Here is a 24,199-nt window from a genome sequence, read left to right on the forward strand (position 1 = left end):
GAGTCTTATCACTATTCACCTGAACTGTATAAATACTTAAAGACATCCTTTAAGCTGAAATGTGGGGTACAAGACAGAATCCTGCATGGATACAAAGAACTCGAGATGTCAAGATATTCTAATGGCATGAAAAATTATGAAGGTACTTTTATTATTTTAATATATTTTTTAAAAAATAATTGTGAGTTTAAATAAAAATAACTAAGTCTCATCAACATGACTGACTAAACAAGATCTGAACAATGATGATGCCAAGGGACATGCCAACATGGAGAGGAGAAAGCTTGCAGGGCCTTAGTCCTAGACAAAATGCATGGGTAACTGGGGAATGCTGAGAGTTGGAGACATGGTCTTCTCTAGGTAAAGCTCTACAATTACATACATACATACATATATGTAACAATTAAAGAAAAAGAGGTCACTGGCAGAAAGCAAGAGGGATGCATGCAGAGGTTTAGGAGGAAGGAAAGGGAAGGTGGACATTATATAACTGTATCAAAACTTAAAATTAGTGTATTATGAAAATGTAATATATATAAAATCCATAGCACACAGCCAGAAAGAAAACTATGTTGTGTCAAAGTTTCTCTGTCAAAGTAGCATTTAAAAAATATAGATTATGAAGAGTTAGCGATGTTTATTACAGAGTACCATCAAGGTTCCTTCCTCAATGGAGGGTAAGAGAAGTTATTTTGTTTCTGATTGTTTGTTTTGAAACATGGTTTCACTCTTAGCCCAAGCTGACCAGGAATTCATCTTGCAGGCCCAGCTGGTTTAGAACTAACAATGCTCTTTCTTTCTGCTTCAACATCTTGCATGCTTGAATCACAGCTTTGCACCTTCTTGCCAAGCTCAAGTTTATAGAGTTAACTGTTTGGAAGACAATGTGGCAATCTCTTAGAATCTATATTGTATGCATATTTTGTGCCAATTTCTGACCTTGCAGAGATTTGTCCTATGGAAATTAACAACATAAACCCATATTTTATATATTTAATTCCCTTCTAGACACCTAACAAAAAGAAGAAACTTGATGAGTTTCCAGACATGTCTTGAAACATTCTCATTAAAATGTTATTCGTGAACACACAAAATAAAAGCATGAATTAATGTAAGTAGTCTTCAAAACTGTTTAAATGAATTTTGATTTAATCAAATGAAATACAATGCAGACACTAAAATTATGAGACAGACTTGGGTTGGAGCTCAGTGGTAGAGCACTTGTCTTTCATGTAAAAGACCGTGTATTTTCTTCCCAGCATTACCAAAGACAAAATACATTTTGATATAGTTAATATGGTAGAAATCAAGCCAGCCTCTTGATACATAAAGACACCTTAAATAAAATGCATAATCCTCTACTTTTAAGTTAAAATACAAAAAAAAGGAACAACTGCTACATATGCATAGTTATATCTAGTAAAATATCCACAAACACAAAGTTATTCATACTGAATATCTGTGGCTAGTAGAATATCTAAGTTCTTATTTTTTTTAAATTTTTGCAAAGAACATGAATTTATTCTTAAACTAATGATGTTATTTACATTTTGGAAAAGTTCTTAAGATTATTCTAGTTTGCTTGGCAATGTACTTTCAATCAGAACTTTCTTTTAACTATTTACTCATGTTGATGAAAGAAGAAATGATTGATTAAATTTTTTAAAGATGTTGGCTTTTACTTTCATTCAACATGTCCTAGATCACACACATACTTAAATTTTTTAAATTGTTCTCATTAGGTGTTACTGTACATTCTGACTTTGTTATCAAGTAATTTAATTTACAAACTGGATTTTATTATTTTACTTTTCTGACTTGGAGATTTTCTTAACTGAACTCATATACCTAATTTTAACGGCATTAGATATAGTGTGTGAGAGGCAATCTCTGAAAGAAAGGAAGCTACCATCCCACAGACAAATGTGCAGACTGTCATCCTACCAGTCCTAGTGTGCCACAGGAGGATCTTGTTTCCCTCACCATCTCTGATAGGGTGTTAATACTGAGCTGGATCACAGTCCAGCTAGATGACAGGCTCTCTCTTGGCACGGATCAATCCAAACAGCCGAGCAGGATCATCATGAATACTTTCGTCTACTGCCTGGTTATCTGGCGGGAAACTTTCTACCAAATTGATCTGAGAAATGTTGGCATCCACTGCATAAACTTGTACATCCTTTTCCCGGTCCGAGAAATTAGCATTCTGCTTCCTGGGCTTTCTGTGTTTCCCCTTGACGCTGTGATCCAGTGAGGCGTAGCACAACTGAGTTTCGGCAGGTACCTGAAAAACAGATATGTTAGTCTTTCTATTGTTAGCCTATTCTTTAATTTCCAAGACATCTATAAATTTCCATGGTCTATGAAAATCAAATAATTTGTCTTCTGGCTTTAGTTACCTTATTTTGCCAAAGTTGACGGTTAAAATCAGCAACAACAAATCAGTAATCAATTCAAGACTTTTGAGTTAAAAAAGAAAAGTATTTAGATGAAGCTTCATGGATCTTATTTCCCGTCATCAAAACTTACATGAACATTTTAGATCATTTCTCACTGTTTTCTATCTTCATCTTCACCTCAAGTAGTTCCTGCATTTCAGCATTCCTACCAAGTTTTGTTTATGAGGGGAAAAACATGATAGGGAGATATTTAACACATCATAAGGTGTGATTTGTATGTGTTTAATAATTAGTGATTTGATATTTTATAAGGACCCCAAAACCCTTCCTCTGCCTCTTATTTTACATTTTTAAAAGAGTCATAAGAATAAAGCAAACAGAGTCCCAGCACTCGGCAGGCTGAGGCAGGCAAATCTCTGAGTTAGAGGCCAGCCTGATCTATAGGTCTGCAGAGTAAGTTCCAGGACATCCAGGGCTACAAAGAAAAACCCTTTCTCAAAAAACAAAACAAAACAAAAACAATAAAAAAACACAAAACAATAAAAGACAAAAACAAACAATGAGACAAAACAATAAAGCAAACAGATCTCTTTACAGAACCGACATCTAAGACAGCATGGAACATGTCATTCTTCCATTTTATCCTAGAGCTGCATCAGTGTCAGTGAGGACAGGAGACTAAGGCAACACTGGGAAACAACAGGTTGACAGGCTGAGGCCCAGACCTTGACTGTGTTGCAGATTAAGTCTCAGTTGCACTATGTACAGGGCCTTGGGCAGCTTCTTAAAACCAAGCTCAGTCTCAGCATCCTTACTTTTAAAAAGCAGTAATATGGCTCTCAGAGCGTCGAAATGATTGGTAAATAGAGAAAGTACACGTAGAAGCTGTAAATGTTCAAAGCAGATGGCATTATGATTATTACATGCTTCAAACTAAAAATAGAAGGATTTCCATTGAATATAGTGCACTTATCTATGTTCAGGATATACTTTCTAGACAAGGTCAAAAATCGTATCAATCAGTGAGGCCAGAGGCTGAGCAAGTAATGTTTGGATGAACAAAGTCCCAGTGCGTAGAAGTATCTGCCAGGTATATCTCTATTGGTATAAGAGAAATGTCTTGCGTTTTCATGTTAGGGAGAAGGGATGGTTCCATTTACACAATCTTTAGTTTTGTTTGTTTGTTTGTTTGTTTGTTTTTTAAATCAGGATTGCTATTCTTTAAGCATTTCTAAAAAAAAAAAAAAAACAAAAACAACTTAATAGCTCCCCTAACTGGTAACCTCACTTTCATGTTTTCCCTCCACCATTCAACCCATATACTGTTTTCAAATTATCTTTTTAAAATACAATGTTTGTATTTTACTATCTGTACTTCAGAATCACAGCCTGTGGACTAAACTTTGGATTTCACCCTCTGCCATTTCAGGTTTTCTGTTTTGATATCCAGTACTCCCCTACTCGGCTCTGTATCTCGGCAAACATGGCAATTCATTGCTACACACATTTAGTACTGTCATCTGCTTTGACTTTCCCAGGGCAGACAGGTGAAAAGCTGGAGAACTGCACTTAGAGTCATGGAACAGGGGCTATTTGTTGATTTCCTGGTATTTTGTGGAACTCCCTCATCTTCTTTGGTAAATTCTGCCCTATCCTGCTCTAGATACTTGGAGTGCTATACCCAAGTCTAACAAGCCTAAGCAACTGACCTAAGCTGGACCAAGTTCCCATTACCTCTCTGCTGCAGACATTTTTCCTCCTTACTCCAAGCTCACAAACTAAAGACTCATGAGACTCAAAATAGATTTTACAAATACCTTGGTCATATAGCAAGGCTCTTCTCTGAACAGTTCATAACTTAAAGTAACCCATTTATTCTGTTACATTTTGCCATGTAGCTGGTTTCCTCACCTCAGATGCCATGCATCCACACTCCTCATATCTTGCCCACTGAATCTTTCCGGCCTGGCTCTACCCCAGAATCCTGCTGGAGGCCCTGCCTCCTATTTCCTGCTTCAGCTATAGGCCCTCAGATTTATTTTTGACAGGTGAAGTTTTCAAACATACACAAGATATTCTCTCAACAATTTCCCATTGTCCTGGCAACAGGGCCCAAGAAAATGGGCCAGAAATAAGAATGTTTGGTTTTAAAGTTGATATTTACTCTCAAGAATAGAAAAAAAAGGTATTTTTCCCTTGAGTCAAGAGGAAAAATACACAGGCCTTTAGTGGCTTGCCCAGCCTCCCTGGAGGAGTCTGCCGACAACAGAATAGAAGGAAGTCGTAAGTTCATGAGGTGAATGAGGAGAGCTTCTCTCCTCAATCATCTCAAAAGCAAAGTGCACTGTCTATTGTATGAGGCTATAATTTCCCTTTTATTCCAACGTGTTTGGAATTTGATATCTGTACTTATAAGAAATCACTACAAATAATATGTGGCTGATCAATAGCTACTGCATTTTATCAGTCAGTTCTAGGGTAAAAAAAAAAAAAAGTGAGTCCCAAGGAAGTATCAGAGATGTACATTAAATACTTTAGAATCCTCCTATGTTGGTTCAGTTGAGTGAATTGGGAGTAGGAGGATATAGAAGAAAGGGCAAAAGAATGTGAGTCTCTAGAAAGAAACAGAAACTACAATGGATGGAAAGAACCCATCTAATTTCCATCTAGTTGAGAAATTATAGGGAAAAGCACATCAAAGAAAGTTTTTAAAATTTTTATTTTTAATATTGAGATTATTTACATACATGCTAGGCAAATAATGATTTATTTCTAGGAAGAGAAAGAAAACAGAGGAAAAATAGTCAAAGTTGGACGAGTCTGAAAGACTCAGGAGAAATAGTGAAGAACATAATAAGTATTGGTATGGGAAGGGAGAGGATGCTTTTGATTAAGGAGACAGAGCACTGATCTGAGATCAATCAATCAATCAATGGAGCATCACATGTGTATATCCTTCAAGTTTACAGGATATGGGAACAGTTGGGGACTAATATTATTCTTAGGTTTTCTGATGAACTCCTACGAGAAGACTAAATTTGTTGATGTAGACCTAGACATTCAAATTACAGTCTCTGAAACACATATTGTTTTTCAAAGGACAAGGGAAGGACCCTCGTATTCCTCTTTTCCTCCAGCTTATGCATGTTATTGTAGATTTCCTACACTTCTGTGATTGATCTGTGTAGCAGAATACTAGAGGAGCAAATTGGCCATGATTATGAGATAAAGTGAAACTGAGCAATTAGAAAGGGATGGCTCTAATGTGTGAAACTAAATTTATAAGAATGTAATATAATTAAAAACTAGTTTTCCGAATAGCATCTTTAAATACACAATTCATAAAAGAGCAGACTCAAAATATTACACGATTTTTGCATCATTTCCACTTGAGTAAAAACCAGATGCAGTTCAAACGAAGGTACTGTGTGCAATTCCCATGTATTTAGTCATAATTTCTATTGAGAATTCTTGGTATATTTATAACTAAAAGATTTCTAGAGGGTGTAATTACAACTTAATCACCTTCAAGAGCTTTTCTTTCATAAATTCATTGTTGTGTGTTTAACAGAAGATACTATATCATGTATTTTGGGAGCACTCCAGTGTGAGTTCTGGGAACTGAACCCCAGTCTTACATAAAACATAACCATTTACATAACCACTGAGCCATTTCTCCATCCCCTTAAAAGCAAATTTTATAATTAATCAAGTATCTAACTAAATTTGTGGTGACTTTTTTTTTCAAATATCACCACATCTTGATTTTTAAAAATTTTTAATTATCTAATTTATTTATTTACTTTACATCCCAATAGAAGTTTCTTCTCCTTCCTTTCCTCACAGTCCTCTCCCCTGCCCTTTCTCCCATCCACCCCTCTTCCCTTTCTCCACAGAAATGAGGAGGCTTCCCATGGATATTAACTAGACTTTGCACATCAAGTTTCAGTAAGACTAAACCAGGTGCATCTACTTCTACTGAAGCTATACCAGGCAGCCCAGTAGGGAAAGAAGGTCTGAAAGCCAGCAACAGAGTCAGAGACAGCCCCTGCTCCCACTGTTAGGAGTCCCACATGAAGACCAAGAATTGTTAAAAAAGTCTGATTTCTTATAAAATTCATGTGGTGAAAAGGAGAAAAATTCTACTATAATGGGAAATTCCCAAATACACAAAAATATTATATGAAAGATGATCTACCTTTAGATTCTGTCTCTTTGTGTAGTATTTGAGTGCTCCAAGACAAGCTTCTTTTCTTCTGCAATATTTTTCTTTTTTTAATTAAATTTTTATTTTTTATATTAATTACAGTTTATTTACTTTGTATCCCAGCTGTAGTCCCCTTCCTCATTCCCTTCCAAATCCCACCTTCCCTCCCTCATCTCCTCCCTGCCCCTCTCTAAGTCCACTGATAGGGGAAGTCCTTCTCCACTTCCATCTGACCCTAGCTTATCAGCTCTCACCAGGACTGGCTGCAATGTCCTCCTCTGTGGCCTAGCTAGACTGCTCCTCTCACAGGGAGTGGGGAGGTCAAAGAGCCAGCCACAGAGTTCATGCCAGAGACAGTCCCTGTTCCCCTTACTAGGGAACCCACTTGGATACTGAGCTGCCATGGGCTGCGTCCGAGCAGAGGTTTTAGGTTATATCCATGAATGGTCTCTGGTTGGAGAATCCGTCTCAGTCAAGCCCCTGTGCCCAAATATATTTGGTCCTTGTGAAGCTCCTGTTCTCTCATGCGAATCTAAGTAGATAATGCATGTGAGGTACATGAAACAAGACTCACATGATTGTCTAGGAATTGTCATCCCTAGTATTACTAGGCAGTACTGAAAGGATATAAGAGAAAAGATTTTGAAGAAGAAAGAGTAGTACTTTAACTGAACTTTTTGATGCTTTCAAAGCATGCGTGCAGATTTGTTGCTGTACACGTATATGTGTATATATATGTATGTATATGCAGACAGGATCTACTGTCCTTTGAACCATACTTAATTTTGAATGTCTGGGTATGGTTTCAGTTTTATTCTTGCTTCTGTATTTCCCTGTAGGGTTTGTCTCAGGACCTGACATGTGATCCATGCTGCAATTTTTTGAACAGGCTACTCTGAACGTATATCATAAAACACTCTCTGTGCTCTTGAAACATGTCCTGGTGCTTTGCACTGGAGTACACTTAACTCGTGCAGAAAACTCACCTGTTCAGATGCAGCCGCTTCATGTGAATCACCTGCAGATCTTTGTGGTCGAGCTTTCATCTGTTCGTAGCAGCATTCCTCCACTGGTTCTTGGGAGCAGAAGAGATTGATATTTCCATGAAAAAAAAATTAAAAGTGCTGGTATAAATAAAATGCCTGATCCAAATAATACTTAGCTAATAATATATAACCTCAAGAATTATTTAAGTAGTCTTTTAGATGGGCACGCAAAGAGTTTATGAAAGGACAAACTGTTACCTGCAGATCAGACAGAAAAGTCTTTCCCCCACACATCAATGACATAAAGAAGCTCAAGATGTAGACTGTGTCATAGAGATTTTCTGTTCCACAGAAGTATGTGGAAGTCTCATCTAATCTACTATTTGAGATGATCTACAGATATGACAGAGTTAAAGTGTTGCTTATGTAATCTGCTACACGGTGTGCCTGCACAAGGAACACTGGCATAAAGCAAGGTACTTGGAGCATCATCCATCAATGATTACCGTTTTGTAATTCATTCCATGAATAAGATGTTACTTTCAGAGGTATTCAGAACACCTCATTTTAATTTTGAATAAAATGACTTAGATTCTTGTAAATGTTACTCTTATTTCTTAAGATGGAGAGATGAGAGCCCTAACCAAGATGTGTTCCTACGTGGCCTGGACTGAGCCCAGGGCATTTCTTTCTCTGTTCTAATTATCCCTTGACTTAGGCCTGAAACCTTCTAGCCATTGTGCAATCTAATCTTCCAAGCTTACTGATTCAAGCCAGCTTTTCTTGGCTTCTGACTGATTGCGCTGCTTGGCCTTATACTAACTTTGGCAATATGTTCTAATCTTCTGGCACCTTCTCATTCTTTGGCTTGTTCTGTCTTCACCTGTGTCTATCTTGTTCTCTCTGCCATCTGTTTTGTAAAACTGTCCCACTAAAACTGCCCCCATACTCCACACCCCATACTGCACTGCTCTACAGTACCTTTCCCTTCCTGACTGTTCTTGTGAGAGCTGGGTGTATCTTATCTCTGACTCATTCTATCAGATCTTTCTCTGAATCATCACTTTATCTGCCCTTCAATTAGATGTAACTTTCAAACATGGCTGCTTTCTTCTACAAGCTAACCTTATTTTCATGGTTTGGGAATAAACACATCATACTGTAATCCTGAGAGTGTCTGTATTCCATCTAGATCACACAGCCCTAGAAGGTCTTCTAATGAGATTCCTTGCCAGAGCAGACATGTTACTGGATTAAAATTCTTTTTCAGACTATTATTTGTGCTACATCCATCAGTGGGATCTTAGTTAAACAGGACTGTCCTAAGATCTCAAGATTGTTCAATGCCATTTCAAGGATCTGGAGCTTTTGTGTGGTATTTAAAAGCCAGCATATTCGTACCAGCTTCATCCATCATGCTTAGTGAACCATCCTAGTCTGTATAATTATTCTCACAAACATATTTCTACATATGCCTGCATAGAGTGGCCTACTTACCTGGCAAAAATGTACAATGCACCAATTTGGCCTCAGAGAGGAAGATATAATTATTATACCAAAAGATACCTAATAATCTTTCTATTCTTTCTGAAAAGAAACATGGGAATCCATAGAGTAGTGTTTCTCAAATCACAGTCCATATGAAACTAGCACCATAATCTTGTATTTGTTTGTTAAGCAGCAGATTTCTAAACCCAGCCCAGAGCATGAGAGGGCAGAGTCTGGGAAATAAGCACCTGGTATACTTTGGTTTTCTTTTTTTAAATTTTAAGCAGTATTTTATTTTCTGTATAGGAGTACAATTGCATATTAAATAATAGTAGAATTATTTGCCATAGTTTAAAACAGAAGAAAACCTGGGACCATCTCAGATTACAAAGCCCCTCCCTCCCAGGACTATTTTATTTATTTATTTATTTATTTATTTATTTATTTATTTATTTATTTACAATTTATTTTCACTTTGTATACCAGCTGTAGCCTCCTCCCTCATTCCTTCCCGGTCACATCCACCCTCCTTCATCTCCTCCCATGCCCCTCTCCAAGTCCACTGATGAGGAGGTCCTCCTCCTCTTCCTTCTGACTCTAGCCTATTGGGTCTCATCAGGACTGGCTGCATTGTCTTCCTCTGTGGCCTGGTAAGGCTGCTCCCTCATCAGGGAGAGGTGATCAAAGAGCCAGCCACTGAGTTCATGTCAGAGACAGTCTCTGTTCCTATTACTAGGGAGCCCCTTGGATACTAAGCTGCCATGAGCTACATCTGTGCTCATGGGGTTCTAGGATATCTCCATGCATGGTCCTTGGTTGGAGTATTAGTCTCAGAAAGAAAAAAAAAACCCTGGGCCCAGAATTTTTTTTTTTTTTTTTTTGGTTCTGTTGCTTTCCTTGTGGAGTTCCTGTCCCTTCCAAGTCTTTCTATTTCCCACTTCTTTCATAAGATTCTCTGCACTCTGCCCAAAGTTTGGCTATACATCCCAGCATCTGGTTTGATACCCTGCTGGGCAGAGTCTTTCAGAGGCCCTCTGTGGTAGATTTTCAAATTACATATCTAGTGGGCCCTGAGACATTAGAATTCATAAGAACTTAAATAGGATGGATCATAATTCTGCCACATGAAAAAGAGGGAGCATTATCTTAATATTTCTAATAGTTTCTGGTTTGTTACAATGCAGAAAGTTAGTGGACATTCATAATGGGAAAAAGGACTGAGTTAAATCTGTGAATCTTATAAAGTTCACATATCTCTAACTGTAAAAATTTTTGGATGTGTAAATATTATGGTATTATTGGATCACAGAAAATGTGTCTGACTCAAAGATCTGCAAGGAAAATAAACCCAGAGACCCCACTCATGAACTCAGCCGTGACCTTGTATCCCAGCTGCTTGGGTTGAGGACTTTACAGTGTTTCATTTTGAAAGAAGGTTCAAGTGGAGAACACTTGTAGAAAAATAAAGCCACAAACCACTTGGTTCTCATTTCTCCCCACATGCTATCAATCCAGCCCCAGGTTCTTCAGTTAAACAGAACAGGTTAAAACAAAGTAAACTGGAGAAAGTGTTCATTAACTGTAGTCATGGTTCTATATACAGATCACAAAATACTGTTTCTGTGGATCATATTCTGTTCTAGCAATGGATTTATTTCTTTTTTCCTACGCCCCTCGAAATGGATATATATTATAGAATTTTCTGTGTGTCAAAATTCATAAAAATTAAACCTTATATTGTTTTTACTAGTGTATTGTTGTTACACAAGAATGAAATAAAGAGCTCATAAAAAACAGGGACTGTTGGCTTGCATTGAATATCACAGTGTAATTTATAGTGTGGCTCTTGCAAACATATCTTATATAATATACTAGATCTAATGTATGGCTTCTAACTGTGATGGTTTCTAAAAAGAGACACATCAAATTGTTTGTAGAAGTAATTAGGTTTTTGACATATTTAATTATAGCAAAACAAAACTTACCTGGGATAATATTATCTAAGTTACCATAAATTGGAGTATCTTCAACATAATATTCATCAACTCTATAACAGGGGAAATAATTTTTTATTAGATAAAATCCACTTTATGCTTAGTAAAATATAATTACTAAGTAATAACTAGTTAACTAATAAATGAAAATTAATAACACAGCTAGGATCACAATGTAAATTTGATTGGAAAGTCCTATGCTCTACTGTATTCTAAGGAAGTCAAGCAGAAAGACACATAATCCAAAGATTTTAGGGAAAAAGTCTAGAAGGTCATATAAAGAACATAGTTTCCTGCCTCTTTAGTTATGATAACTAACAGAGATACAAGAGTATTGGTTCTTGTTATTTGATTAAATTTTCTTCTTGCTTTATGTGAATAATGCTATCATTACAGTAAATACATTACCATAATTTCCAGATTGTCCTACTAATATCATGTTTATGACAATGGCCCTGATAAATAAATTTTATATTGGCAGGATAGGAACAGAGGAGCATATCACTTAGCAAGTGGCATTTGATGAAACAGGACCAACTGCTTTCATTTTGAGATTACATATCACAGAGACATGGAAGGAATTATATCCAAAGAAAAAGGAACTCAATTGAAGGTGTGACACCAAAGTGTTTCCCAACCTTCTTAAAGAAGGCAGAATATATATAAATACTAAGCAGGTCTCCTTAAACAAATAACAGTTCAGAAGATGCCCGCACAAATGGCTTGAAAAGTCCAGGTGTTGGCTCACATTTCACTTAACTGATGGTGAATAAACTCATCTGAAATAATGTTCTTTCCATCCACTACGCCTTAATACTGGAACTTGAGCATGGTTTTATTCTGGATATGCAGAAAATATTATAGCAAAAGGTGAAGACTTTTAATAAGACAAGCCATCCATTTTCCCAGCCCACAGAGATAGCAGCCACAACCTGCAAATGATAAATCATGTCCAAAAAAATGAATATCACTCTATTCCCTATGAATGAAAATAAGATGTGATTTATAATGCAGTGTCCCATGTCTGCAGGCAGGTCTCAAGTGATTAATCACCTCAAATAAACTATTATTCAAGAGCAGCTGCTTAACGAACAAATTAAAAAGCGTGTCTTTACTTAGCAATGCCAAATAGCTCCATCTTATTGCAGACATGTAATAAACTTCAACAACAAATGTTTAGCAATGTTTTATGTGGAAGATTACAGTAATTGCTGGGTTTCTTTTTTCCTTTGCAAAGCTGGGAATCAAATGTCAGGTCTTGTGCATGTTAAGGATGTGTTCTTCCTCTGAGTTACATACCCAACAAAGACAATGATTATTTTTTGAAGAAAGTTAATAAGTTAGCGTATGCTGAGAGAATAATTTAGCCAGAGTTTGGGGTCAAATCAGATGCTTGCTCTGGGCATGTCTCAAGAGAGACCATAGCCACTAGGTGTATTTACAGACTCTTGAAATTTGTAAAATATATTATTGTAAAATGTGTTTATTTTATTTACTTCAAATGTTTTGTGATCTAAGCAGATTTTTAAAAATTACCCTTTAAAAAACACATTGCTTCTACCTGAATCTACAAGTTCTAACTGCATTGTCTGCAAACCAATGGTATTAAAACTACTTAATTCTTCTCAGCCTCCAAATTTCATGATATAATATAGGGTCCCAATATTCAGAGAGAAAGGTAAGTTATTACTACAAAACTAATAAAGCTGTTTTAAGGCATTGGGAGTAACGTAAACACGAATACAGCACCAACCCTTTTGATCCACAATGGTGCCCTGCCTTCAAGGCATGCTAGTGCAATGGTGGCACAAGGTTGTGGGAGGAATCAACCAAAATCTGATTTGAGGTAAGGCCCACTCCACAAGATGGAACCAATGGCCTACGCTGCTTGGGTGACCAAGACCCTGAGACTAGATGCCTCAGCGTCCTAGAATAAAACTAAATATTTCTGTTCTGCTACAAGAACATAGTAATAAAATGATTCCTGGTGACATCTTCCTGCGTACACAGATCAGTGCCTTGCTCAGCCATCATCAGAGAAGCTTCCTCCTGAAGCAGATAGAAACTAATTCAGAGACCCGCAACCAGACAATATGCAAAGGGTGAGAGACCTTAGAACACTCAGCCCTAAATGAAATCCCTTCTCTCAGGGATCAGGGAACCCCACTGAAGAGGAGGCAGGAAGAGCACAATAGTCAAAGGGGATGGAGGATACCACAGCCTTCTAAATCAAGAGGATCAACAGACGTGAATTCACAGAAATTGAGGCAGCATGTGCAGGGCCTATATGGGTCTGTACCAGATGGTGTCCTAGAGCTAAAGAACTAGTGGACACACGTCCTCATTCCTAATCCAGAATCTGTTCCCAGTTAATAACCACTTATGAACAAAAATTTAGTTTTATGCACGGGACTCTCACTGGAATAAGAAACTATTTTTAATTTTTTTGAGAAACACTTAAAGAAATGCTCAATGTCCTTAGCCACCAGAGAAATGCAAATCAAAGTGACTCTAAGATTCCATCTTACACCAGCCAGAATGTCTAAAATAAAAAACTCAAGTGACAACACATGCTGGAGAGGATGTGGAGAAAAGGGAACCCTCCTCCATTGCTGACTGGAGTGCAAACTTGCACATCCTCTCTGGAAATCAGCCTGGTGCTTTCTTAGAAAATAGGGAGTAGTGCTACCTCAAGATCCAGTTATTCCACTCCTGGGCATATACCCCAAAGATGCTCCACCATTCAACAGAAGCTGGAAACAACCCACATGTCCCTCATACGAGGAATGGATACAGAAATTGTGATATATTTACACAGTGGAATATCACTCAGCAATTAAAAACAAGAAAATCATGAAATTTGCAGGCAAATGGATGGAACTAGAAAAGATCATCCTGAGTGAGGTAACCCAGAACCAGAATGACACACAGGGTATATAGTCACTTGTAAGTAGATATTAGCCATACAATATAGGATAAACATACTAAAATATATAGTTCTAAAGAAGCTAAACAACAAGGAGGACCCTAGGGAAGATGCTTAATCCTCATTCAGAAGGGCAAACAGTATAAACATCAGAAGAGGGAAGCTAAGTAACAAGGAGGGCCCAATGGAGGATGCCTGAATGTCACTCAGAAGGGGAAATAAAATACACAGCAGAAGCAGAAGACAGGGAACTGGGTAGGCGATGGAATGGAGAAGGAAAAAAAGGTTGGGATCAGATGTGGGGAAAATGGTGGTGGGAGGTGGGAAGGCTGGGAACAAGAAGGGAAACTGAGGGAGGACATCTCCTTGTCAAGCTGGAGGCCTGCAACAGGGTAGGATCCTGGGAGGACATGGGTGTGACTCTAGCTGAGACTCCTAGGAGGAGACATGAAGACTGAAGTGACCACCTCCTCGCCAGGCAGGACTAGTGGAAGGAGGGGAACAACAACCCTCTGACAAAAGCTTTGATCCAAAAATTTACCCTGCCTACAAGAAGTGCAGGGATAAAGAGAGAACAATGACAGCAGGCAATGGATATCTAAGGTATTTATTAACAGGCAATAGATGATTAAATCTTTGAGGAAATATCTAACTCTTTCCATTTTGTAGTTTTATTTTTGGAAGACTGTTCTCCAGGTGACTTTGGAACACCCCTGTCTCATTTGTAATTCTCAAGGATAACCAGAGTACACAGCAGAAGATGAAACACAATGGGATGAAGAGGAACTGGTGAGAAAAGCCTGGGCTTGGCTGCAGTCTCTCTAGAGACAGGAGCCTTCACTGCTTTAGTTGTCATGTAGCCTCTTGGGTATAAAAGCAAACACTGGCTGATTTCTGATTTTGTACCTCTACACGTATGACAGATGCAGATGAGGTGCTCTGCCCCAGGCAGTTGTCCTAGCCACTGGGAACCACTCACGATGAACTGGAGGTCTCTTTGTCCCTTGCTGCATTGTAAATGGTAAACTCTTTCCATACAACATGTGCATATTAGTGTCTTCCTCAGAAGACACAGCAGGTAAGAAAGTGGAGCTCAAGATGCAGTGGGTTGGGGCATTTAAACTTCTGTGTGATGATTTAAACTTCTTGGTGATGATTTTTAGTTTCTTCCATGCAGGGGCAGTTTACTCTTTGGGAATCAGTGAATTTAGTTGACAATTTCCTAGTGTAGTGCTTATTCTTGACTGATTATTTGTTAAATGGATGAATGTTACATAAGAACCGGCCTCATTCCTACCTATACTACAGATAAAAGCCCATTTACATCGAGATGCATATTGAACCAATTTTCCTTTCCAATCCTTTTCAGGCCAATACCAAAGCCATCCACTGAGTCTTTAGCTAAATGATCAAATCATAAGACTTTTTATGGCACTGTATCTTTTTCATTTTGTTTCTTATCTTTTATAATTTTGGGGTAGGTTCGATTTATGCAAGCCAGGCAAGCCAAAACCTCTGACTAGACCTTCCTTTCTTGCCTCTCTAGCCCTGGGAATAAATTTAGTACCGCCACCAAGATACACCTGGCATGTCGTATCTTAATTGCCCTTCAAACGTCAAGAATCAAGTTCCTCAGAAAAGAGATGAGCATTCTCATTTGTTGTCAGCAAATCATCCTTGATGGCCTGAAATTATTGCAAGTTAAAGATTCCAGTAGGAGGAACAGTTCCAAAAATTTGTATGCAGAGAGTCTATCTGCAACCATGTCTTGGATCTGTAAGAGATATTTCTAAACAGGGTAGAAACTATGATAAAAGACCTCTTAGAGCCCAAGGGCTTTAAATCCTGTCCTGTCTTGTCCTGCGCTGTCCTGTCCAGCTAGAAAGCTGGTTCAAAGGTTTCTAAGGTCACCATTTTGGAAATCCTCCTTATTTGGATTTTCATCCCTAAATGAAATATCTAATATAATGATACACAATATAATGATATCCAATATAATGATATCATATATCATCCAGAAAAAATTAAATGGCTTCAGATGCTCTTTTAACGATATATTGTACAAGCTGGGCATGGTGGTCTATAATCCCAGCAACCGAGAAGCAGAGGCGAGTCAATCTCTATGAAAGTGAGGCTAGCCTGGTCTACATAGTGAGTTCCAGGACAGCCATGGCTATGTAGGAGAACCTTTCTCAAAAATCAAAAAATGAAAAGTGTGCATTACACTTTCTCTATAACTAAGCCAAGAAATATTAACGAGATGCTGGAATTAAATATTATTTCACAGTATCAATTCATCACATTTCATTATTGATTGAAATCATCCTTATAGATACCATGCCATTGAGTGTGTGTGTGTGTGTGTGTGTGTGCTCGCGCGCACATGCATTCGCACGCACGCACACATGCTCACACGTGCCTGCACACTCATACATGGGTGTCTTTTCTATTTGTTTTGTTTATTTTTTGAGACAATGTCCCTATATATCCCATGCTGGCCTCGAAATTAACTACTTGCAGCCTAGGCTTGCCATAATCTTGTGCTCTTTTCTGTCTCACTCTTTCCACTGCTGGGATTTCTGGAATGATCCATCTAGTCTGGTAACATCTTAAGTCTTAGGAGGTTTTATAGACTGCTTTCTGCTCTACAGTCTGAAGTGCTATATGATCTTATAAGAAGTTAAACTGTGCTCTTAATGTTTCATCTTCATTATAATATTGATATCTATATTAGATTTCAATGAGAGTTTTGTAGATACAGGCTACACTGTCTTTTTATTCTTCACTCAGCCCTTTGATTAACTTGATGGATTAATAACTGGGATGGATGAAAATGTTATGGCTTCCAATCTTCAGTAATCATAATTTACTTTTCATTTTCCTTTAGCCCAAGTGGTCATGTCTCTGACAAATCTATAAGCTATATAGCATTTGTTACTATCCTTATTAGTTGAAAATCATAATTCATTATTCAGGTTTTTTTATGTTATTCAGTTTTAACATACCTTGGAATGTAGTCTTCGGAGTATCTGTACATTTTAACTGAAAAATATTAAAAATGTGCAAATTAGAAATTTTAAAATACCCCTTTTAAAATATCTCACGAAGTGTTCTGAGGGGAGCTAAGTCTCATTGTAAATTCACAAATTTGATCAAGCCACAAAGACTACTGTTAATTGAATAGGGAAGGTGTGATTTGCAGATGAGTTGAGGGGGTCTGAGGGATCCCTGGGCTAAGGTTTACTCCTCAGGGTGGCAGTATGGGGGGGGCACGGGAACCTCTAGGAGTGGAATGTAAGGAAAAATTCTTTAATCCCTGAGAGTGTTGCTGTCAGAAGGGATTAAGCAGTTTCTCATGTGACTGCTTGTTAACTCTTGGATGACAGTCATGAATAGGAACAAAACTGACTGCACCCTCTGTCTCCTGGCTGGAGATGTGATCAGTTGCTCTAACGTGAACCTCTGCATTGCTCTCTGATATGAGGTAGCATAGGCGGGGAAAGCCTGTGTCATAACTGTCCAGGCTTTGAACTTTCAGAATTATAAGCTAAATAAAACCCTTTTCTTTATAAGGTTAACTGCCTTTGATGTTTCGCTGTAGTAATATAAGGGGTAAAGACATCTTCCTTTCTGAGCCAAAGTCTGTCTTGGTAATTTGAGATGAAAGCAAGACACCTTGGGCATAAGATTGAGCCAGATGCATGAGTATTTTGTGCACAGGAGACAATGAGAAAAATCTGGGACTTCTGTTCCTGTCACTCTTGTTCCTGACCATCGTGAAACCTGGACATAGTTTCTGTCTTTGAGTTCCACCAGCACTTCCGGATTTTTCTGCTATTTCTGTTTTTTCTTATGTTGGTTATAGTAGACTTTTCTAACAACAACAACAACAAAATTCTGTCTATTTTCTCTCTGTCTGTCTATCTGTAAGAGAGGTCTCTATCATGTATTTATCTATCTGTCTGTCTGTCTGCCTATGAGAGAGGTCTCTATCATGTATCTGTCTGTCTGTCTTTTTGTCTGTTTATAAGAAAGGTCACTATTTATCATGTATCTATTCCTCCCAATTAAAAAAAATTTCTTGGCATCTGGTCAGCCACATGGAAGTGACATAATGAAGAAGCATTGCTATAATTCCATTTTATCCATAGGGTGACAGTCCTGGAGTGAAGACACTGAGAAAAAGTTGCAACTTAGTCCCAGTAGAGTAGCTTCTAGATTGACCAAAGATGTAATTAATGTAAGATGATAAAACCATGGACGAAAGTATGCCCCCATTCTCAGGAAACAGCTCTCAATGAACCTTGAAGGTGGCAGCTCAAACACAGATAACTTGCTAACTGCATCTGTCTACTTAAAACTGATGGGAAAGTGTAGGTTTTGAGGAATATTTTATGAAGTAATAGTTTTGCAATAAATTATTGAAATTAATGGATTTAAGAATATTCCAGTACAGTTTTGATGTTTAATATCAACTTTATTTTTAAAATTTTATTGCCTACTAATCGAGATTTATATACTAAACTAGAGGAATATATGTGATATTAAAATTGTCATATTTGAATTTCTTATTATTTATTGTGTCATGGAATAAAAATGCACTCTTGCTGAAGTTATTTTATAAGAATAAGTACTGTTGCCAAGTCAGTCTCTGACAGCAGAAGGTAAGTGGTATTACAATTTTAATATGTGGCAAACACTGTGATTTGGGAGAAAACGAGCAGAAACCATTTAAAATAATTGAATCAACCACCAAACAATTGGAAAAAAGTTATTTTTGGGTAAATTTATGTCATGGTGTAGACTTCATCTTTAGAGAGGCTGTAAACTATGACATAAACATCAGCTGAAGAATTTATAAGTGTGGTCACATAAGTGAAAGAAATGGACATGTTCCATGTCAGTGTTTGGGGAGGAATTCTGAGGATAAACAAATGAGGGATGTTCTTTTTTTTTTAAATTTTTTTTTAATTACACTTTATTCATTTTGTATCCCCCCATAAACCCCTCCCTCCTCCCCTGCCGATCCCACCCTCCCTCCCCTTTCTGCATGCATGCCACTCCCCAAGTCCACTGATAGGGGAGGTTCTCCTCTTCTTTCTGATCTTAGTCTATCAGTTCTCATCAAAAGTGGCTGCATTGTCCTCTACTGTGGCCTGGTAAGGCTGCTCCCCCCTCAGGGGGAAGTGATCAATGAGCAGGCCAATCAGTTTATGTCAGAGGCAGTCCCTCTTTCCATTACTATGTAAACCACTTGGACACTGAACTGCCATGGGCTACACCTGTGCAGGGGTTCCAGGTCATCTCCACGAATAGTCCTTGGTTGGAGTATGATTTTCTGGAAAGTTCCCTGTGTTCAAATTATCTTGTTCTGTTGCTCTGCTTGTGGAGTTCCCGTCCCCTCCAGCTCTTACTATTTCCCACTTCTTACATAAAATTCCATTCACTCTGCCCATCAGTTGGCCATCAGGCTCAGCATCTGCTTTGACAGTCTATACTGCAGAAGCTTTCAGAGGCCCTCTGTGAGGGATGTTCTTGCAGAACTTGTCTACTAAGCTACTGCAGAACCCAAGAAGATGGAAGTAACTCTCCTGTGATGTCAGAAATACAGTTTGTCCTAGCCTCCAGGAAATGTCCTTTCATAACTGCATCTAAAATAAGGAGTTACTTTCATCTGCTTTCATTTTAGTCTTTTGAATATGATGTTGATGAATGCTGGTGGGAACCTAGAAAGGTCAAAAAGGACACATTACAGTAGTCAAAAGTTAATGAAAGTGGAGCAAAATCAGAAATCATCAGAAACATAACTAATGTCAATAAACACAGAGAAAACAAGGTCAGAAAATTATAAACTGGAAAAATAAAGCATGATATAAATGGTATAATGCTATATAATGACATAAATGACACAATACATTTTTATAACTATATTTAGAAAAAGGAACCACTTAGACTCAAATCACTATGTGGTTTTTTAATATATGTATTTTCATAATTTATTCATTATACATACTGTTTGAAACCCCCTCCCTCAACTCTTCCCAGCTCCACCCTTCCTTCTTCTTCCCCCCATCCCCTTCCCCTAGTCCACTGAAAGGAGGAGTTCTCCTCCTCTGTCATCTGCTATAGCTTATCAAGTCTTAACAGGATTTCCTGAATCTTCTTCCTCTGTGGCCTGGAAAGACCACATCTCCAGGGGCAAGTGATCAAAGAGCAGGCAACTGAGTTCATGACAAAGGCAGCCCTTGCTCCCCTTACTCAGGAGCCCACATGAAGACTGAGCTGCCAATTGGCTACATCTGAGCAGGAGTTCTAGGTCCTCTCCATGTATGGTCCTTGGTTGGTGCATCAATCTCTGCAGGATCCCCAGGACTCAGAATTTTTAGCTTTGTTGGTTTCCTTGCGGGGCTCTTGTCCTTCTATGTCCTTCTATTCCTCTCTGCTTCCACAAGACTCCCTGAGCTCTGCCCAAAGTTTGGTTATGAGTCTTAGCATCTGCTTCAATCCCCTGTTGAGTGGACCCTCTATAGTAAGCACCCATCCTGTTTCCTCTCTTCCACAGCTTCTGGTATCTATCCTGTTTGCCATTCTGAATGAGATTTAAGCATTATCCATAGGGTCCTCCTTAGTGTTTAGCTTCTTTAGATCTGTAGATTTTAGTATGGCTATCCCATATTATATACAGGATATATATAGGATACCCTGTCTGTTTTTCTGTTTCTGGGTTACCTTACTCAGGATGATCTTTTCTAGTTCCATCCATTTGCTCGAAAATTTTATGATTTCCTTGTTTTTAATAGCTGAGTACTATTCCATTGTGCAAATGTGCCATAATTTCTGCATCCATTTTTCCTCTTTTGAAAGACATCTAGGTTGTTTCCAGATTCTGGCTGTTACAAATAAAGCTGCTATGAACATAGTTAAGCAAATGTCCTTATTAAATGGTGGGGCATCTTTTGGGTATATGTCCAGGAGTAGTATAGCTGGATCCTGAGATAGTGCTATTCCCAATTTTTTGAGAAAGCACCAGACTGATTTCTAAAGTGGTTTATAATTGCACTCTCACCAGCAATGAAGTACGGTTCCCCTTTCTCCACATCCTCTCCAGCATGTGTTGTCACTTGAGTTTTTTTTATATTAGTCATTCTGATGGGTATAAGATGGAATCTTAGAGTTGTTTTGATTTACATTTCCCTGATGACTAAGGATGTTGAATATTTCTGTGTCATTCAATATTCCTCTGTTGAGAATTCTCTGTTAAGCTCTGTACCCGAGTTTTAAACTAGCTACTTTTAAGATTTGCTTGGTATCATGGTTTCAATGAGCAATGTCTCCAAGAGTCTTGGGCATTCAAATACTCAGTCTCCAGCTGATCACGCTGTTTTAAGAGGTTTGGGAGGTACAGCTTCTCTAGAGGAAATATGTCACGGGAGTGCGCTTTTTAGAGTAAAAACCCTACCCACTTCTAACAAGCTCTCTCTGCTTTGTAATTGCCTTTAAAAATGTGAGCTTCCAGGCCTGGTGGTGGCAGCACACGTCTTTAATTCCAGCATTTGGGAGGCAGAGGCAGGTGAATCTCAGTGAGCTCAAGGCCAGCCTGATCTACAGAGTGAGTTCCAGGACAGCAAAGGCTGCACAAAGAAACCCCACCTTGGAAAAATAATAAAAAGAACGATGTGAGCTTCATGCCTGGGTTTCCATGCTTCTGCTGACATGCCTCCCCACCATGACGGACTTGAATTTCTCTAACTTAACTCTTTTTTATTAGAAGTTGTCATGGTAATGATGTTTTATACAATAAGAGAAAAAGTAACTAGTACGCTTGGAATTTAAGTAGATGTATAAGAGAGTAAACTCTAGGATGATATATGATGGAACATATTCATCGCTAGGAATCAGCTAATATTGGATTTGGTACCAGCTCTGCAGGGTACTTACTATGTGACAGTATGAAAATTATTCTAAAGCTGTGTTTATCAGTCCATCTAAGGAACAGAATAACGAAACCTATCATCATGGAATGGATACAGACAATAATTAAAACAATGTCAGAATATTTCATAAAATGACAAAGCAACTTATCAATGTCATGTGGTCTAAATCCATATCAATTTAAACCACAATTTGTGCTCATTGAATTGGAAAGTTTCCTCATAAACAAGTTAACTGGAAATAAACTAATATTACTCAGTCAGCGAAGTGAAATATATAATGCCAGAAAGGTTTGACTTGAAAGGAAATCACTGAAATTTCACCTTTACAGAAGGAATTGACACTAGTTGAACATATTTTGCTTATAATAAAGCATTTGAGAATAAAAATGCAAAATATTGGGTTTGCTGTAGCTCTGTCTGTAGAGTGCTGGCTTAGCACACCCAAATTCCTTGGTTCAGTTCCTAGCACCATATAAACTGGTCATTGTGGTGTATGTCTCTAATCCCATCATTTTGATGGTCAAAATAATAGAAACAGAAGAACAAGGTCATCCTGTACTGTATAGTGAGTTTGAGGCCAGCCTGAGTTACGTGAAACCTGATCTCAACATTAAACTAAATGAAAAAGAATTTCACTTAGTAATAAGAATAAGGATAATTAGGTGTCCCATAAAATATTTTCTCAAATTGACAAATACCTTTATAAGACAAGGACTTTTAAAGCAAAAATGTCATACTTGTAATATGAATGTTGGTGCCTAGAAAACATATTCATGTAATGTTTGAAAGAATAACTCTGAAGTAGGGAAATACATTTGGATGTTTCATCCCCAGAATAAAAAGGAAAACAAGTCCATAAAGTGTGAGAAAAGTTGAATAAAGACAACTATGTACAAGATAGTATCTAATAGCATGTGGTCTTTAGATAAAATGAAAGGGGACCAAAACAATATGAAAAGAACAGAGAGCGGACATTATGCATCAGACAAACTGCAGAAGAAACACTATGAAAGATGACTTTGAAAGTCCAAGGACACCACATACTGCACGGGTCTTAGAAAATAAATGTGTATTTAGATGGGAGCTAACCCATCATTACTTGGGTAATTTTAGTTTTACACTCCTTCCTAAGTAGGTTAATAGACAATGATCTCTTGTTAAGCATGAAGGTGAGCAAGCTCAGCACCTGCAAAGACCTTCTCTGTCCCAGAGACTTAGAAGCTTATTTAAGAATAAATGGCATGATTTAAATGCTGCCTGGTTCTCAGTGCTACATGACCAAATTGAAAACTGTACTCTGCTACAGAGCAGCAAAGAGTGCAGGATCATGAGCCAGAAGAAGTAGCTGAGGTTCCTCCATGCTCCTCTGTGATACAAATGCAAGGCTTGTGGTTGGTGTGTATCTGATAGGGTATGATGCAAAGACATTTGCTTTTTTTGTTTCCTCTTTAGGTTGTTCTCTTCTCTCTTACAGCACACTCTCTTATAGCAAGAAACAGCAGCACCTGGCTGAAACTCTAATACTGAATCTTTCTGATTCATTTCCAATCATGCCGCAGTCTAGTGGAAAGAAGTTTCACCAGTAAGGTGGATACACATACAAACCACATACTTGCTCATTCTTCTCAAGTCAAAGAGGAATAGTTGAATAAGTAATATTCTTTGGATTTAGTGGAAGAAAAAGAAAATACATTCTGATTAGGAAAAGAAATGAGCACACTCTTCCTAAAGAACAGATCTAGACAATGCCTTGAGTAAAAATAAAGATTTAGTTTGGAAAGTAGAGAGAGGACTCATTTTCAAAGCTTCTACCTAGCTGCTACAGAAAGCATAAAGAAAAGGCTTGTCTATCTGATTAAATGTGTAGATATTACGCTGTCACTGGAAGGAGAGTTCCTTTTGTAAGCTATTTAATACGCCCCCAAAGTTTCTTCACTGACTGTTGGCCAAGGAGGAGTCATATCTTGCAAATTTCTTAGCCACAAAAAAGGAGCACAAAGATGCTAACATAAAAGTGACATGAGGCCCAATGCAGCAGCATTACAATTGCAGACCACATGGGAGAAAGCTGCCCGATGTGACAAATTCTCTCCTAGCCTGTCTTGCTTGACACATAGAATCCTCAGGATCAGGAAGGTTCTGATCATTTGCAGAGAATACTCAAACTGCCTGCAGTCTCTGGGAGAGAAGAACAGTATTATTTGTTCCTGTGAGTTGGAAAAGATGGCAGGGTAAATATTCACAGTCAGGGAAAGCTGTCGGGAG

General features: G+C 38.0%; 1 protein-coding gene across 1 annotated transcript in view; it reads right to left on the reverse strand.

Annotated features, from left to right (window-relative positions):
• Window positions 1-2,026: 2,026 nt before the first annotated feature.
• The window catches only part of LOC129666115 (T-cell receptor-associated transmembrane adapter 1), a 43,203-nt gene continuing 21,030 nt past the window's right edge, over window positions 2,027-24,199 (reverse strand). Inside the window, exons 4-7 of the mRNA XM_055593140.1 lie at window positions 17,006-17,042; window positions 11,066-11,127; window positions 7,593-7,681; window positions 2,027-2,284 (exon numbers count right to left, since the gene is read on the reverse strand). Of these exons, the coding sequence (XP_055449115.1) occupies window positions 2,027-2,284; window positions 7,593-7,681; window positions 11,066-11,127; window positions 17,006-17,042 (446 nt within the window). The remainder of the gene's footprint in view (window positions 2,285-7,592; window positions 7,682-11,065; window positions 11,128-17,005; window positions 17,043-24,199) is intronic.

Source organism: Psammomys obesus, unplaced genomic scaffold (assembly GCF_907164565.1).
Source record: "Psammomys obesus unplaced genomic scaffold, mPsaObe1.curated_primary_1811, whole genome shotgun sequence".
Lineage (NCBI taxonomy): Eukaryota > Metazoa > Chordata > Mammalia > Rodentia > Muridae > Psammomys > Psammomys obesus.